Genomic DNA, 18,902 nt, shown 5'->3' with positions numbered 1-18,902 from the left:
ATGGAACTGGGGAGACGGTTAGATGCAGGTTAGTTTCAAAGCAGGACTTCACTTTTTGTTTTGGGTGATAGGTCTCTAGGTGTTTATTTCATTATTTAAAGATAATTTTAAGCCTGAATGGCTAAATTAAGAAGGACTATGCAATGAATAGTGATAAATGCAATTAACTAAGGATTATAATATATCTAATACTGTACTCCTAGGATCAAAGGGGACAAATTTTTTAAGAATTTTAAAAATTTACTTTTAGAGGGGAAGGGATGTAAAAGAGAGGGAGAGAAACATCAATGCGTGGTTGCCTCTCCCCTCTCCCCTCCTGCTGGAGGCCTGGCCCACCGGTTCGATTCCCACAACTGAGGCCGGGAATTGAACCGGTGACCCTTTAGTTTGCAAGTCACCACTCAGTCCACTGAACCACACCAGTCAGGGCCACAGTTTTTTTAATTTGAGCCAAAAAAAGAAAATAAATGCATTTTTAAAAAGCATGAATGAAGCAACAGAAAATCTTCGTAATTTTTCAATCTAAATGTTAGATATATTGGGGCAGTTCATCATACTATCCTCTTAACTTTTGTACATGTTTAAAATTTTTGATAATAACATTTTATAAGAAAAAAGAAATGGCAAATTTAAAATTTCAGAACTACAACTAATTCATGTCGGAAAAATAAGAGTAAATAGAAGAAAAGAGGTAAATCATGCAAATAACATCAGATTCATCACTAATCATTCCTTTTACAGCTATAGATCTAGATTTATAAAGTGCAGGATACCTAATTTATAATTGTCTAAACATCATGTCAATAAAATAATATAGAATGATAATGATATCCCCTCATTTATCAGTTCAGAGTGTATTTTCTCATAGAAATATTTTTTAAAATATATTAGGTACTAGACTAGCTCACAAATACTTTTTTAGAACATAATATGCATAAGTATGATTTTAACCAAGAAAGTAACTCTGGAATTGGAACTTAAAGAGATTCTGACTATACAGGGACTGACTGTGGTAAGGTGGGGCAGGCTGGGCAAAAGAGGGCCAAGGGGGAAAAACTGGGACAACTGTAATAGAATAACAATTTAAAAAAAGAGATTCTGACTCTCCATATATTTATCTTAAAACACTTTATAGCCCCAACAGTTCAGTGGGTTGGGTCTTGTCCTGCAAACTGAAAGGTCACCAGTTCATTTCTGGTCAGGGTACATGCCTGGGTTGTGGGCCAGACACCCGACACCCATTTGGAGGTATGCAAGAAGCCTTCTGTCCCTCTCTTTCTCCCTCTCTAAAAATAAATACATAAGATTTTTTTAATTGTATAGGAAGTGCTCTCTGCTATTAAGAGAGATAATGGCACTGCATAAAAATAATAGGCAATCAATCACCTACACCCAGATATTCTGATCTAAAAAAACCATTAATCCACTGAAAGCAAACTGAGTTCAAAGTCTATCCTTTTAATCTTCCAAGGTGTTACTGAGCTGAGAATTACCCTAAACTTTTTGTTAATTTGTCCCAAGTTAATTTGTCTTAAGAGGAAAACAATGTTTTCCTCCACTTTGGTTGAGAATACTCATTTTGTTTGTTTGTTTTTTAATTATAATTCTAGAACTCTTCACCTCTTTACTTCATTAGGTTACAGGATTGAGGAAATCTCAAGAATTTGCTTCAAAACACCACAAAGAAGGTATCATCTGCCAATACGTACATTTTAATTATCAGAGTCCAAATGTTCTAGCCCCACAGCAAATAGTATAGGTTTTGTATTTATAATACCGTTTTCCTTGTATATGACACTGTACATGAATAAAGACAGAAAATTTTTTACATTTATCCCTCAAACCAAAATTATATGCAGAGCCTGCCCTTCAACTTTTGAACATAAACACCAAAGCCTAAAAAAAACCCCCACAAAATTTTAAGCAAAAACTACAAGGAGAGAAAAGTAACTTTTCCATCTGAAAATAAAAGGCAAAAATTTTAAAGCAAAAATATGAGGTAAAAAATAACCAGAACATGTATAGCTAGAAACTAAAACAAAACACATTAAAAATAAAAAGAAACAAGAGTACTTAATTGCAGAACCTACAAAAGCCATTACTGATCAAATCAATGAGGTAAATGTATATGGGTAATACATTAGTTCAGCAATCAGTATCAACAGCTTCTTAGGCACTGAATTTCTCTTGCAATATAATTCAAAACTGAAGCACAGTACTGTATTTTAAGATGCTGTTATCCCATGAAGTTAAAATAGATTAAAATCAGTAAATTCTTGTAGTTCAATTTTATAAATATTAAAGTTTCATTATGTTCATGGAAACATTTTCAAAGCTATTTACTTCTATAAATAGTCACAGAAATAAAGTTTTACCTACTACCAATATTTGCCTAATCCCAGTCATGAACTCTAGAGGCATAATTTATATAAAACAAATGTTGTCTGCATTATATGTCTAAATACAAATTCTCAATGGTAGATTTGAATTTAAGATGCTAGAAAGACATGTGTCCCCTTTTCCCCTAATAAATTTAAAATTTGACATTAAGGTGCAACAAGTTTCTATCTGAACTCCAGGACAAAAATGTAAGTCTAAAATTAAGCTTTTTGATAACTACATATACTACATACAAAACAATACTTGCTATATGGGGTTGTTTTGGGCAATATAAGAATGCTCATGAACTAAAGTGAAATGTCTATAATATATCAATAATGTATTATTACATTACTGATGAAGAAAAAACAACTGAAGAATAGGTATTAAGGGAGTAACTTTTTAAAGTGATGTCTACCAGCCTTTCTCCAAATACAGCCCAACTTTCCAGTTTAATCTCCAAGCTTAGCCACGTGGAATCTTTGTAGTCACTGCTCATACCAATATGAAATCTGCCCATTTTCCTTATGTTCCTCACTTCTAGATTTTTAGACCATAAATTTCTAATTTTTCCTTTGCATAATGTCATTTATCATGTTATACAAAAATAATAGTGATCTCGGACAAGACTTAAAAAATATATAGCTTGAAATAATATGTATATTTCTAAAGAAATTCTAAAGTACATATATTTCTAAAGATTTTTCTGAAGATGGATTTCTAAAGATTTTAAATTCCCAGATTATTTTAAAAGCCCTTTCTACTCCAGAAAAGATATACTATACAACAAACATTAATCCAAAAAAAAGCTGTGGTAGCTTAGAAACACTATTAAAGATAAAGGATATTTCACTATCATAAAGTTAATTAAACAAGAAAATAGAAAAAGTATATGCATCTAGTAAGACAGCCAGAAACTATAGTATGCAAAAACTAAAAAATTGGAAAGAGAAAAAGGGAGCACTATAGTAAATAGTTAGACATAATTTCCTGGCTGGCACAGCTCAGTGGATTGAGCGCAGGCTGCGAACCAAAGTGTCATGGGTTCGATTCCCAGTCAGGGTACATGCCTGGGTTGCAGGCCACGGCTCCCAGCAACCGCACACTGATGTTTCTCTCTCTCTCTTTCTCCCTCCCTTCCCTCTCTAAAAATAAATAAGTAAAATCTAAAAAAAAAAAAAAAATCCTTGATGTAATTGTCCTACACTACACCCAATAACTCAAAATAAATACCCTCTTCTAGTGCATATGAGACATTTATCAACATTAACCAAATACTGGAGTATAAAACAAGCCTAAACAAATCACACAATGTTCTCTAACTACAATAGATTAAACTAGAAATCCATAACAGAAGGATAACAAGATAATCTCCAAATGTTATGGTATTAAGCAATATACTTCTATATAAGCAGTAGGTTAAAAAAATAACCATAAAACCACATTATAATGGAAATCTCCAAATTAATCAAGTTGCATATTAAATATGTACAGCTTTTTGTATGTTGATTATACCTCAATAAAGTAGTTTAGCCCTGGCTGGTGAGGCTCAGTGGATTAAGTGCCGGCCTATGAACCAAAGGGTCACTGGTTTAATTCTAGGTCAGGGCACATGCCTGTGTTGCAGGCCTGGTCCCCAGCTAGGGGCATGGGAGAGGCAACTAATCAATGTCTCTCTCACAGACTGATGTTTCTCTCCTTCTCTTTATCTCTCCCTTCCCCTCTCTCTAAAAGTAAATAAATAAAACCTTAAAAAAAAAATAAAGTGATTTAAATAAACTAGAGCCCTGGCTGGCGTAGCTCAGTGGATTGAGCACGGGCTGCAAACCAAGGCGTCGCAGGTTCGATTCCCAGTCAGGGCACGTGCCTGGATTGCAGGACACAGCCCCCAGCAACCGCATATTGATGTTCTCTCTCTCTCTCTCTTTCTCCCTCCCCTTCCCTCTCTAAAAAATAAATAAAATCTTAAAAAAAAATAAACTGGAAAAAAACATACAGTAGAGAGAATCAACAAAGACCAAAGTAATTTTTTTATTTTATTTATTTATTTTTACAGAGAGGGGGAAGGAAGGAGAGAAGCATCAGTGTGTGGTTGCCTCTCATGCATCTCTACTGGGGACCTGGCCAGCAACCCTGGCCAGCAACCCAGGCCTGCAACCCAGGCACATGCCCTGACCAGGAATCAAACCATCAACTATTCAGTTCACAGGCCGGCGCTCAATCCATTGAGCCACACCAGCCAGAGCCAAAAGTAATTTTTTAAAGACTACTAAAAGTTGTTAACAGTTCTGTGAGATGATTAAGATAGAACAGATAACCAATTTCTGGAATGAAAAGAGATAGTATCACTACAGATCCTATAAACATTAAAAAGATGGAATGGTTCATGCCAATGAAACTTGAAGTTTAAATGAAATGGGGCAGATTCCTAGAAAAATGTAACTTACTAAAACTGATACAAGAAAACAAAAAATGAAGAGCCCACTATTACCAAAGAAATGAAATCTACAATGAATAAGTTCCCCATAATGAAAACTCCAGGACCAGAATGCTTTGGCAAACAGTTAAGGAATAAATAACACCAACCCACAAAACTCTTGCAGACAAGGAAAAATGTAAACTTGTTCTAATTCACTTTATGAGGCCAGCATAATCTTAACACCAAAGCCTGGCATGGACATTATCAGAGAAGGAAAACTGTAAGTCAACCTCAAAAATCCTAAACAAAATATTAAAATAGATGCAATGCATCACAACCAAGTGGTATTTATTCCAGGAGTATGAAATTGGATTAACAGTTCAAAAGAAATATCAATGTAGGAACCACTGCTTCCAGTCAAGATGGAGCAGAGGGACTGAATTTACCCTCACTCATGAAACAACCACAGACAAAAAAAGAGACCATTTATCAGAAAATGGACAAAGGAACTCACAGGCACTTCACAAATGAAGATATCCAAATGACCTATATATCCATATACATATATGCGCATGTGCGCACACACACACACACACACAAAGGTGCCCGACATCCTTTAGTCACCAGGGAACTGCAATGCAAGTTTAAACCAGCATAAGATATCCCCATTTTCCTACCAAAATGACTAAATTACCGGGGGGGGGGGGGGGGAGATAAAGAATTATGCGAAATTTCTATAATGCTTAGAAACAAAACCTTTAAGATTTCCATCAAGGTTATTAGCTATAATTCTTGATTTTTACTGGAATTACCAGTGATTATTTTCTTATTTTGTTCATTTAAATTTTTTAATTTGTTGAAAAATACATATAGCTGCTATAATAAAAATTATTTTTAATTTCTCTTGGTGTGATGTACTTATTTTGAGTATAATTTGAATTTTAAAAAGCTTCAAATATGGCCCTGGCTGGTGTGGCTCAGTGGACTGAGTGCTGGCCTGTGAACCAAAGGGTCGCCAGTTCGAATCCCAGTCAGGGCACATGCCTGGGTTGTGGGAGAGGTCACCAGTAGCAGTCATGCAACAGGCAACCACGCATTGACGTTTCTCTCCCTCTTTTTCTCCCCCCTTCCCCTCTCTGTAAAAATAAATAAATTTTTTTTTGAAAAGCTTAAAATGTGAATTACTAATTAACTTACATTTTAATTCAAATATACCTTGCAAAAATGTTTTATGACAATGGTTTTCTATTATGATATGGTCTGAAATGTTAAAATAACTACATGAGCACATGCAAACATAAAATTAATCTGTTAGCACATACAGAATCGGAATGGTCAAATCATTCAACAATGAGCCATTAGTATGTAAGTACTTAAAACCAAAATATCCGCTACTATGGTCTGGTGATAAAATATACAAATAAGTCTATTAGACAAAAACACCTAAATGAACTTTAAAAAGCATGAAGATTATGATGAGTTTCAAGCACTAACTGCAAGAACAATGTCAAACTCCAAATGTTAGGGGACCATTTAGCAATCAGGGATGGCATTTATGTAAGCAAGCAGCATGAATGAACATATACTATAAAAGTTTTAGGTGACATTCAGCTTTTACTACAAAAGGGAAGGATTCCCCCCATTACAGAGGCATTGATACACTGCCCTCTGTACCTGGCACATCCTGGGGGAGCTCAGATGCCACCTTCTTCTCTGCCATGTTGCTGCTATCATGGGTTTCTGAGAGACACCCCACAGGACTCCTCCCTGCAGAGGGACTAGTCTCTTCTGAAGAAGCATTTGTTGTGTTGTCGCCAAGATTTGCTGACTCAGAGTTACCTTTATCCCCAACTTCTGTTGGCTCTACAGTAAAATGCACAACAAAACTTTAAAGATATCCTTTAAAATTGCTTTAGGACATATGGTCTCATTCAATCAACTACTAAAAATGAATGATCACCAAAAAACCTGCTTTTATTTGATGGCCATTTTGAAGCTATTAGATTTTGGGCTACTTTTGCAGTAGGTAATCCAAAGAGTATTTAAGAATACTTAAAATGTTAAGAATGTTTAAGTAATTAGTATGAAAATGAACAAATTTTATCATATACAAAAGTTTATATTCTGGTATTAAAGTAATGATTGTTCACCAACAAATCTCATAGGGAAATGACACCTTATTAGGAAGTATAAATAGAGGTATGAGTATAACATTATAGCAAATCAACCAATATATATAAAACTCACTACAATGATTATGTATGTTACAAGGGGGAAGGATATCCTGAGCTCTTTAGAAATATAAAATTAAATAGTTATCTGTATAAAAATGATTCCTTTTCATTTTGCAAATGAAACTAGAGATTTTATAAATAACACTGATGAAATATTTTTTTTAACCAAGTAATTTTTTTTTACCCTCAGATTTTCCTTGCTCAGGATCATCATCTGGTGCTTTATCATCATTATCTTTTTCAAGGGACTGGTCTTCAAACTCCTCTCTGTTTTTCTCAGCATCTTTGGAGTTATTTTCAGTCTCATTGTTGTCTTTTTCTACTTCTTCTGGGCTTTTAACAATATCAATCTCTCCCTTTTTTGCTCTTATGGATTCCAAAATTTCTTCTGTAATAAAAACAAATTAAAAAAAAACATTGTTTCCATATATGCCAAATACAATAGTAATACAGATGCCACTTAAAGAGTTTCAATTCAGGTTATTAAAATTAAATGTTAACTATCTGTGTGTGTGGTTCATTCAAGCATTGTTCTGCTGCTTCTTTGTAACTTCTTTCTCTGACAGAGGAAACCTAGTTCACATTATCTACAATATGTCTATTTAGTTAACACTAGTATCCATAGTAGTTTTAGAATAAACTGTATAGTACCTCCATGAGAATTAAATTTACCAACTAGAGTACACTGTTTATAGATAAGAAGAAACATTTTTAATGCACCCACGGTACTTCTTTTTGGATTTTTACATTTCCTTGTTTCTATTCCCTTTGTTTAAGTGTTCTCTACCTTCATTTTCGTCAACATTTCTTAAATTGTAGGTACCTAGAATGTTTCCTAGAATTAGAAAAACCCTATAAAGAATACTGACCTTTCTAGTAATGTGACTACATTTGAACTGGTTGGAGTTAATTCCTCACTCTCTTACCTTCTCTACTAATTCCTGTAAGAATTTGGAGGCAATGAACATCTAAGACAGCTACAGGAAAATTTCAAATAGAAGTAATTTCAACTAGCATATTTTCTTTGCTTCTTCTCATCATCCAGGTCAGTCAAGGATCCTTTTTTACACTATTTCTTTATATCCCTTGACCTATCTAAAAATATTGTGTTCAGTTCTGATTTACCCCAGCTACATTTATTCATGTTAGATACATCAAACTTATCGATGGAAGTACCTCAAATCACTCTTTTCAAAAGAACTTTTTTCCCAAAAAATAGCTCCACCCTCATCTTCCACTGCCAGATTTTCCTAAACTGTTGTACATTGTACCCAACTTCCGTAGTAAAAAAAAATCAAACATTAAAAAAAAGACCACCTAAGTTTAGACCATCTAAATTAAATGAAAAGCACAGGCAGAATGACCAGAAGTCTCTGATTTTATATAAATGTTCTAATTTCCAATATTCTATCATATTACCACTCTATTATGCATGTATATATTTTATCAGTCTAGATGTGCCTGTTTTAGATCTTAAAATCTGTGGTACCCATAGCCATAAAAAAACAAACAAACCAAAAAAGTCAGGGGGATGAAAAAAAATTAAAGGATAAAAAAAATCAGTTAACACACACATTCTATAAACATGTATATACATTCTATATATTTAGCAGGAATATTTCAAAACTAACCTGAAAGAATTAACATGCTAGATTTTTTAAAATCTCTACTTAGAAAAATTTATAACCAGACTTGTCCAGATAACATGATCCTGATACACCAAGGCTGTGGGTTCAATCCCCAGTAGGGGCACATACAAGAATCAACCAATGAATTCATAAATAAGTGGAACTATAAATTGATGTCTCTCTCAAAAGATCAATAAATAATTAAAAATAACTTTTAAAAATTTATTCCAAAAATAAACTTCAAATGAGCAACCTAAAGCATTATAATACACAATTACCATAAAGGTATATGATAAAACAATTAGAGTAAACCATTTAGTGTTACACATATATAGGAAATTGTAGAATCTAAATGATGGGCATACAGGTGTTTACCGCATAATTCTCTCCAACTGTTCTGTATATTTGAAAATTTTCATAATATTAGAAAAAAAGAAAAATTCCACTCCCAAATACAGAATTAAATTCTCCTAAAGTGGACATGTATGTATATAAAAACCAGAGGGTTCTAAATGTAAAAGGATTTATGCAATTTGAGAGGTTAAAAAAAGTCAAATCACTAGGGACAGGCTGTGATTCTGAAATTACTGTTATGATATTCAAATTTTTCTTGGCTATTTCAGAACCCCAGTAGTTTCTGCTGTTTTCATCTCATAAAATCCCAAGTTAAAGAACACACTAGAACCCTTGGTCAAGTAGGTCGGTTGGTTAAAGCACATTTTCCCCATAAGCCAAGGTTGCAGGTTCAATCTCCGGTCAGGGCACATATAAGAATCAACCAATGAAAGCATAAATAAGTAGAACAGCAAATCAATGTTTCTCTCTCTTCCTCTCTCTAAAATCAATCAGTACTTTTTTTTTTTTAATTTTAACTGATTTTAGAGAGAAGAAGGGAGGGAAGGAGGGAGGACAGAAGGGAGTAATAAGAGAAACACCGATTTGTTGTCCTACCCATTTATGCATTCTCTGGCTGAAGGAAGAAGAGCCCACTGCTCTGCAGCTGCTGCTGGAGAGTCCCACCCACCCATTCACCCATCCCTCTGCCCCATTCAGAATGCAGCCTGCTTCTGCAAAGTGGTATAATCAAAGGGACTATGTCCTCCTTCATTGAATTTTGTATTGAAAACAGTAAAGATGTTAATGTAAATTTTGAAAAATCCAAACTTATATTTAGTTGTCTTGGAAGCAGTGATAATTTTAAACATTTAAATGAAATTGATTTGCCCTGGCTGGTGTAGCTCAGTGAATTGAGCACGAGTCTGAGAACCCAAGGGTTGCTGGTTGGATTCTCAGGAAATACCTGACAGTACCTGTGTCACAAGCCAGGTCTCTGGTGGGGGGTTGTGTAAGAGGCAACCACACAGTGATGTTTCTCTCCCTCCCCTTCTCCCTCCCTTCCCCTCTCTCTAAAAATAAGTAAATAAAATCTTTAAAAAAAATGAAACTGATTTTTTTCATCATAGAAATCCAGATGGTTCCAAGCATAAAAGAATGGGCAAACCAATTTTATGTTGTTTAGGAAAAGGAGAATCTGACCAGTCATGGCCAAGGTTAACAAAAAAACACGCAGGCAAAGCTTAATTGGCTTCGTGTGAACTTCAATAATTGGAAAGACTAAGATGATTCAGATGAAGACATGTCTAATTTTGATTGTTTCTCTGAGATGATGAACAACATGGGAGGTGATGAGGATCTAGATTTACCAAAAGTAGATGGAGCAGATGATGATTCACATGACAATGATGATGAAAAATGCTAGATCTGAAGTAAGGAATGTGTCATCATTGGATTCTGAGAAAGAAAAATAACTTCTCTGCAAGATTTCATAATTAGAGAATTCCTGAATTGACAGCTTTAAAGGCAGATGCAGCATTTGCCTCCTTTAACCCATTTTTCAACCTGTTTGTTTTCTTAAAGGCTTCACTAAGGGTTGGATGGGGCAATTTTAAGTCAACTAAGGCAACGACCTTATACATGAACATCTTCCAGACTCCTAGATGTTGTTGAGGTCCTAGGCAATTAATACAGCAGTTGTGATAAAAATATTTCACCTAAAAGTCTCCTTTACTTCATAACATAGATATTGACATGATAGGAAGCTCCTGGATTACAGAAAAGTAACTAAATTTAGATTTTAGAACATGGACTCAAACTGGCTGAAACAAATTGGCTGATACCTTAAACTGGTAATCTGTTGTTCCTCTGGTGTATTCTTCAGGATTGTTCCACTAAAGTTTTATTTCTTCAAAAAAATTTACTTCAAATTATGTACATAAATAATCACTAGTCAGTGTTCCAAATGTATTTAGTTAAAACTAGTGAGTGCGCTAACTTCGATGGTTTTTGAAGCCTATACATCTGGTATTATTTGATCCTTAAACTTTTACATCTCTAGCATGGAGGACAAAGGCTGTACATTTAGACCAAATCTCTATGTGCATTATCAGTATGGCAATGAGTGAAAAAAAATGTTAATACACTACTGGATTTTTTTATTTATTTATTTTTTGAACCAGCTTGTTTCAGGGCTGAAAACCTCAATTTATGTTCATGATAGTGGGGATTTTTTTTAACGTCTACATTCTTTCTAATAACCTGTTAGAAGACCTCAAAAAAGAAAACACAGGTGATACTTATTAAAACAACAGTGTATCTTGCAAGATTTTTTAAAATGGCAAGAATGGTTTTCTCTGGAAAATGGAAAGAAAAACTGGGGATTATGAAGATATGATTTATTTTTCACTGTATAAGTTTGTACTATTTAAACTTTTAAAAAATATATATGTACCTTATTATTTTTAAAAGCACAGAATTTTTAAAAAGTAAAAACTTGAACAAAATAAGGTAGTAATTGAAATGTAATCCAAAGTATAAAATTAAAATATCCATCAATCTATACTGATATAAATAAGTGACTAAATAAATAAATGTAGAACATTCATATCTCCTCTTGTGCAGAAATATCCCGAATAATTTATGCAGATAGTTGCTCCCTCAAAGAGGTGGAGCATAACACCCCACCCCTAAGTGTGGGTTGTGCATAGTGACTTTCTTCCCAAAGGCACAGAATGGGTGGCAGGAACTATTTTACAATGTTGAAAGCTCACAAACAGTACTTTAAACCAGATGATCGAGGTTAACAAGTCAGTGATACATCATGTTGATAGCACTGTACTTTTTTTTTTAAAGATTTTATTTATTTATTTTTAGAGAGGGGAAGGGAGGGAGAAAGAGAGAGAGAAGGAGAAACATCCATGTGTGGTTGCTGGGGGTGATGGCCTGCAACCCAGGCATGTATCCTGACTGGGAATCGAACCTGCGATGCTTTGGTTCGCAGCCCTCGCTCAATCCACTGAGCTACACCAGCCAGGGCTGATAGCATTGTACTTTTGATAAGAAGATGACCATGGCACTTCATCTTTGTGGTCCTCCTCCCCCAAATCCATAATCCCAGGTTAACTATGAGCAAGAACAGGAGACAAATCCATATTGAGGGCATCCTACTGAATACCTGACCAGTACTCCTCAAACCTGTCAAGCCCCTCAAAATAAGGAAAAGACTGAGAAACTGTGAGAGTGTAGAGCAGAGGTGTTAAACTCGTTTTCACTGGGGACCACATCAGCCTCATGGTTGCCTTCAAAGGGCTGAAATAATTTTAGGACTGTGTAAATGTAACTACTCCTTAACTTTAAGGAGTTGAAATTACATTCGGCCCTTTGAAGGCAACCATGAGGGCTGATGTGGCCCCCAGTGAAAGTGAATTTGACTCCCCTGGTAGAGGAAACTAAAGAGACAAGATAACTAACTATAATGTGGTATCCTAGATGGGATCATGACACAGAAAAAGTACATTAGATAAAAACTAAGGAAATCTGAATAAAGTATAGACAAGTTATTATAATGTATTAGTACTAGTTCATTAGTTATGACAAATGTGCCACAGTAACATAACATGTTAATAATAGGGGAACCTCACAGAACTCCTTGTACTATCCTGTCAACTTTTCTGTAACTCAAACATTATTCTCTGATTAGAAGATTAAAAAAAAAAAAAGGAAAGAGTAAATTCAAAAAGGATACAATTTCTCATAATTAAAAACAGGATTCCCACCATGGTTTGTGTGGCTCAGTGGATGGAGCACCAGCCTGTGAACCAAAAGGTTGCCAGCTCAATTCCCAGTTAGGGCACATGCCTAGGTTACAGGTCAGGTCCCCAGTTGGGGGTGTGCAAGAGGCAACCTGTATCTTTTGCACACTGCTGTTTCTCTTTCTCCCTCCCTCCCTTCTCTCTAAAAATAAATAAATAATTTTTTTTTTTTTTTTTTAAAGGATTCCAGCCCTGGCTGGCATAGCTTAGTGGATTGAGCGTGGACTGAGAACCAAAGTGTTGCAGGTTCGATTCCCAGTCAGGGCACATACCTGGGTTGCAGACCATGACCCCCAGCAACCGCACATTGATGTTTCTCTCTCTCTATCTCCCTCCCTTCCCTCTCTAAAAATAAATAAATAAAATCTTAAAAAAAAAAAAAAAAAAGAGGATTCCCAGAAAGGTTTAGTAAGTTAGTTGAATTAAAGAAACAATTAGCCCTGGCTGGTGTGGCTCAGTGGATTGAGCACTGGCCTTCGAATCAAAGAGTTGCAGGTTGGATTCCCAGTCAGGACACATGCCTGAGTTGTGGGCCAGGTCCCCAGTAGGGGGCACATGAGAGGCAACCACACACTGATGTTTCTCTCCCTCTCTCTCTCCCTCCATTTCCCTCTGTAAAAATAAATAAATAAAATATTTTTAAAGAAGAAAGAAACAAATAAGCCCTGGCTGGGTGGATCAGCTGTTTGGAGCATCATCCCATACACCAAGAGGTTACAGGTTTGATTCCCATTCAGGGCACACACCGGGTTGTGGGTTCCATCCCAGATCAAGGCACATATAGGAGGCAACCAATTGATGTCTGTCTCTCTCCCCCCCACCTTCCTTTCTCTCTAAATCAATAAACATATCCTCAGGTGAGGATTAAAAAAAAAAGAAACAAACAATTTGGGGAATATTAATAATGACCAGGATGTATCAGGTAAAGAGCTCTATGAAGTACATAGCATCCCTAATTTATGATAAGATGAGCAAGGTTCACCTGGAAAAATGAAATGTAGAGAATTCAAGTAAAATATACACACCTGAAATTTTTAATACATTTTCGAATTTTGTGGTGATTTCATTCCAAGAGTTTATCTCAAATTTAACAAAAAGTAATATAAGAAAATTTCCCTCTCACCATTAGCTGCCGCCAGGAAGGATTTGTTACTGCCCCGAGCCTTATTGGTCAAGTCCTCAGTTATGTCCATGTGCCGATGGATCTCTTCACGCATTTCTTCCAGAGTTTTGCAGAGTTCTGCTTCCCAGTAATCTTTGTCTAGACAGTCAATTAATTCTGCAAGTTGGACCTTTGTACTGTAGTACCAAATTTTCTTTTCATTTTCATTTTCTGTATCTTCTTCTCTGTTTAAAAAATCGTACAAAAACATTTCCTATGTTAGACATAATGGCACTTATCTGAAAACTTCACCTATGCAGAAGTAGTTAAAGCATGTAACACGGAGTTTGTGCACTAAAGCTCAATAGATTTTCTCACAAGAGATCCCCTCAAGTCTCATTCAAACTCAAGTTTTTCTTATTTTATTTGAGCAACCTCTAATTATTTTGATTTCCTAGCCTGCAGAGTTTAGGATGAAAGAATGTATGAATATGAATAGTAGTGGGGAGAGGAATTAGTACAGCAGCACAGAAGTATATTTAAAAATATGACAGAGAAGCAGGACCTCAAAGTTCTGAAAATGTGAGTATGTGGTGAAGGACAGTCTTGGTTTCACCTGTATCAACTTTAAGATCATCACCATAATAATGAGGGTTTTAACTTGAAGTATTTTAACTCTGTATGTAGCGGGTACAGAGCAGGTCCACATTACAATATAATTTAGAATCATTTCCATCAAAATGGCTTAAATTATCTGCTAAATTCTGGTCTTTGAAGGATTCATCTCAAAGGAGCAGTAATATCTCATTGCTCTACTTTTCATATGGACAAAGCTCAAACTGGAGAGAAGAGGAGCAGCTTCCTTTCCTGCTTAAATCTCTCCCAAGATTGCAACAGAGGTAGAGACTTCAACAGAGACGGTCACTAACTAAAAACAGACAAATTAATGTCTAATGCCTAGGACCAGACTTAGAGAAATACATGTGAGGGTATTTCTTCTTTCATTTAAAAGGAATCCAGGAGTGCATATGAGGCACATTTGATGAAAAAGAGTCTAACTTTCCTGTCTACTCAAAAGCAAACCCATGGTGTTGAAAGAACTGGGCTTTCAGAAAGATTGAGCTTTAAATGGGCTCAGTTGCTGTTTAGATATGTGAACACAGACTTGGACAAGATACAGACACGGCCTCTCTGAGCCTCTCTGAGGCATTTTATTTACCATAACAGTACCTATTTTCAGGGTCACTGTAACGGTCAAAGGTATAATAATAATGCATATATCATAGTGCCTGGGCACATCATTAGTGATCAACAAATATAAAATATTACTATTAAGATAATAATAAATAAAAATTTAGCAGAATTCCAGGACTGAATCACTAAAGAAAGAAAGTAAATCATGGATAAATGAAAGGCTATCAAAACTATCAAAAATTGAAAAGAGCCCTGGCTGGCATAGCTCAGTGGGTTGAGCGCAGGCTGCGAACCAAAGTGTCGCAGATTCAATTCCCAGTCAGGGCACATGACTGGGTTGCAGGTCATGGCCCCCAGCAACCACACATTGATGTTTCTCTCTCTCTCTCTCTCTCTCTCTCTCTCTCTCTCTCCCCCTCCCTCCCTCCCTTCCCTCTCTAAAAATAAATAAAAATAAAATCTTAAAAAAAAGTGGAAACTGTCAAAATTTAAAAAAAAAGAATGTGAGAAAAAAATTGAAAAGAAAAAAGATTAATAAAGGGTTTCTTTATCTGGCTTTTGTTCTTTCAAATCAGCATCTGCTGGCATATCAAATTAGTATATTTCTGTTAGAAGCTTTTTACAACAATTTCTGAAGATCATTTCTTAAATCTATTATAGATTTCACTCTATAATGGATATTTCTACTGACTTACAACTGAACAATGACAATGGTCTTATTTCAATTTACAATTTTAAGGATGTCAGAGACCTCTAATCAAAAAAATTAATAAGCAGCTTTAAAAAGGCAATTATCAAATCAAAAATCCAATTAAGCAACAATATCAAATCAGAAAGCACTCAATGAGCTTTGACTGAGCATGAATGTTACAGCAATGTCTGATTCTTTAATAAATTTTTTAAAGATTTTTATTTATTTAAAAGTTTTTTATTGATGAGATAGATCAATTTTTGTTTTACTTATTTATGCATTTCTTGGTTAATTACTGTATGTGCCTTGACCAGGGATAGAACCTACAACCTTGGTGTTGGACAACGCTCTAACTGACTGTGTTACCTGGCCAGGGCTATTTATTTATTTTTAGAGAGAGAAGGGATGGAGAAAGAGAGGGGGAGAAACATCGATGTGAGAGAGAAACATCATAGGTTGCTTCTCTCAGGCACCCTGAACAGGGACCGAACCTGTAGCCCAGGCATGTGCCCTGACCTGGAATGAAATTACTGACCTTTCGCTTTGAAGGAGGAGCCCAACCAACTGAGCCACACCAGTCAGGGCGCTGCCCGATTGTTTATTTTCTGTATGTCACTCTTAGGGATTTCCCCCGTTATAAAGATGTTAACTTCTTTCTCTAACTGTTTGCTTTCTTCCTTTTCAGAAATGTCAATAAATTTCAATGGAACAAAAAAAGTTTACATAGAAATGTTCTTAGGGTTATTTACAAGCATAAGATATCAACATGAAAATGAGATGTTATGGAAATAAATTTAATTAAATGACCATTCTGTCCATTTTTTCAAGCAACTCACAGACTATTTGAAAGGGTCCCTAACATCTGACTTAGCAGAATGTCCATCTTAACAAAGAACACTTATTTACAATTTTATTCTTAATTTTCATCCTCACAGCAAACTCACTACTTCATATGGCAGTCTGCTCTAAACTGGAATTGCTCTTTTAGAAAGGGTTTTAGTTTTCTCTTTAATGCGATGATGCAAACCTAACACATCCACCAATTAGTCCTGGTTCTATCTGTAAGAGTTAGGCAAAATCAACCTAACACATCCTTCAGTCTCTCAAATCTTTCATACAACATCTACAACTTTCACTGCTTTTTTTCTTTTTGGGACAAATATGCTCAAATATTTTAATCATTCCTCATACAATGTGTTATCCAGAGTCTTCAGTACCCTAATATTCTTCCCCTAAATGTATTTTGTCAATGTCCCTCTAAAAATATGACGTACAAAAACTATTTTTTTATTTTGCTCATCAAAGATTAATACTTAACACTTACAGTATTTCTCTTCTTGAACCTACATGTAGAAAGACAAATTATTTAAGTGCATAAAGCAGCAAAACAGAATGAACAATAACTGCTAATGCTTTCAAAGAAAAGTTGTTTTAATACTTATGACTTGGGCACATTTACACAGCTTTTATATTATCAAAATTATTTTTTCTAATTGTAAAAGTGACAATAGCAGCTTTCCTACATAAATATACATTGATCCGTATGTATACTTGGTTTTGGAGGGTTTGGTTTCTACAGAAGCTCTGTCCCTACAATGTTCCTTATGTATACCCAAACTGGCCTGGCATCCCTACAGACACTAATCAGCTCAAGATGCTCCCAGGATGGCAGGAAAGGATGGTTGGGATGAAAATCTTTGCCAAAAAATATACTTATGAGCAAACATACATATGTGTGCCTGTATTTTAAAATCTGTTTGGCTTTTATTATGGCAAGATAAGTAAGAGGTTAGGAACTAACATTAACTTTCTAGTTGCATTTCTAAACACACCTACTGAAACACAGACTAAAAGGAACACTAGTATATACTGGGTTGAAAAGAATATCCCCCAAAATTCATGTCCACCTGAAACCTTAGAATGTGACCTTATTTGGAAACAGGGTCTTTGAAAACGTAAGTAACTAAGGATCTTGAGATGAAATCATTCTGGATTTAACATAAGCTCTAAAACCAATACCGGGTGTCCTTATAAGAAAAGGAGACAGAAAAAGAAGGTGATGTGACGATACAAGCAAAGATGCAATTGATGCTTCTGTCTATAAGCCAAGAAACATCAAGGACTGCTGGCAACCACCATAAGCTAGGAGAGAGGTACAGAACTGAGTCACCTGAGAGCCTCCAGAAAGAACCAATCCTGTGACACCATGATTTCAGACTTCTAGTCAACAGAATCAGGACAGAATAAACTCTTATTTTAAAGACTCAGTTTATGGTAATTAGTTATGGCAGCCCTATGAAACTAATACAGATTCTGATACTGGGAAATTAAGTGTTATAACAAAATACCTGAAAAATGTAGAAATGGCTTTGGAAGTAATGGGAAAAGGCTGGAAGAATGTGAGGCACTTGCTGAAAAGGCATGGACTGCCTTGAAGAAACAGTGATAGGCAAAGATTGGAATTACAAGGTCTGTCCAGAAGGTATCCTTCCATATAATATGAAAAATGGAGACATTCATTGAAGATATAAGAAACATTGTACATAGGACAATGACGCCTCAGTGTCCTTCAAAGTAGGCACCTTGGGACTTCACCAAGTTCTCCCGATTGCCATCACCTGCCCTGTTGTATTTTCCTGAATCTCATCCACAGTTTGAAAGGTGATTTTAGTTTTGGGAAAAGTCAGAAGTTGTAGGGTGCCAAGTGTGGGCTGTAGGGAGTCTGAATCATCTGAGTGATCTGATGTTCTGCCAAAAAACTCTGCATGATATGTGATACATGAGTGGGGATGCTGTCATGATGAGGCTGCCAATCACCAGTTTCCCATAGCTGCAGCCTTCTGAATCACTGAATAGCTTCTGTGGAGGAACATTCAGGCCTAATGCAAAATTTGATGCAGATTTGTTGCACTACTCGCTCAGTCATCTTGAATGCAACAGCCATACAGTAAACATGCTCACTCAACAGCGTCTACTGCCCCCACTGACTAGTACACTGAAGTTGTCATTGTTCACACATGTGCACTCGAGTCCACTCTCCTAGGCTGCCAGGTTACATCGATGTTGCACAAACCATTCTCACTGTATTAACAATGGCTGGACTTTTT

The 18,902-nt window shown here is 35.7% G+C and overlaps 1 protein-coding gene and 1 pseudogene across 12 annotated transcripts in view; one reads left to right on the top strand and one right to left on the bottom strand.

Moving 5' to 3' along the window:
• Positions 1 to 18,902, bottom strand: part of BPTF (bromodomain PHD finger transcription factor) — a 128,732-nt gene that overhangs the window by 73,399 nt on the left and 36,431 nt on the right. For 9 of the 12 annotated variants that reach the window (XM_045837196.1, XM_045837200.1, XM_045837197.1 and 6 more), the window contains exons 3-5: positions 13,932 to 14,155; positions 7,217 to 7,420; positions 6,473 to 6,661 (exon numbers count right to left, since the gene is read on the bottom strand). In XM_045837196.1, coding sequence (XP_045693152.1) covers positions 6,473 to 6,661; positions 7,217 to 7,420; positions 13,932 to 14,155 — 617 coding nt within the window. The remainder of the gene's footprint in view (positions 1 to 6,472; positions 6,662 to 7,216; positions 7,421 to 13,931; positions 14,156 to 18,902) is intronic. The other 3 variants (XM_045837202.1, XM_045837203.1, XM_045837206.1) reach the window with 1 other exon arrangement.
• Positions 9,715 to 10,419, top strand: LOC123816784 (annotated as a pseudogene).

The sequence above is a fragment of the Phyllostomus hastatus genome, unplaced genomic scaffold, assembly GCF_019186645.2.
Source record: "Phyllostomus hastatus isolate PE091 unplaced genomic scaffold, TTU_PhHast_1.1 phas_contig_210, whole genome shotgun sequence".
In the NCBI taxonomy this organism is placed as follows: Eukaryota; Metazoa; Chordata; class Mammalia; order Chiroptera; family Phyllostomidae; genus Phyllostomus; species Phyllostomus hastatus.
The sequence above is the reverse complement of the archived record's forward strand: the minus strand, read 5'-3'. Positions and strand labels throughout refer to the sequence as shown.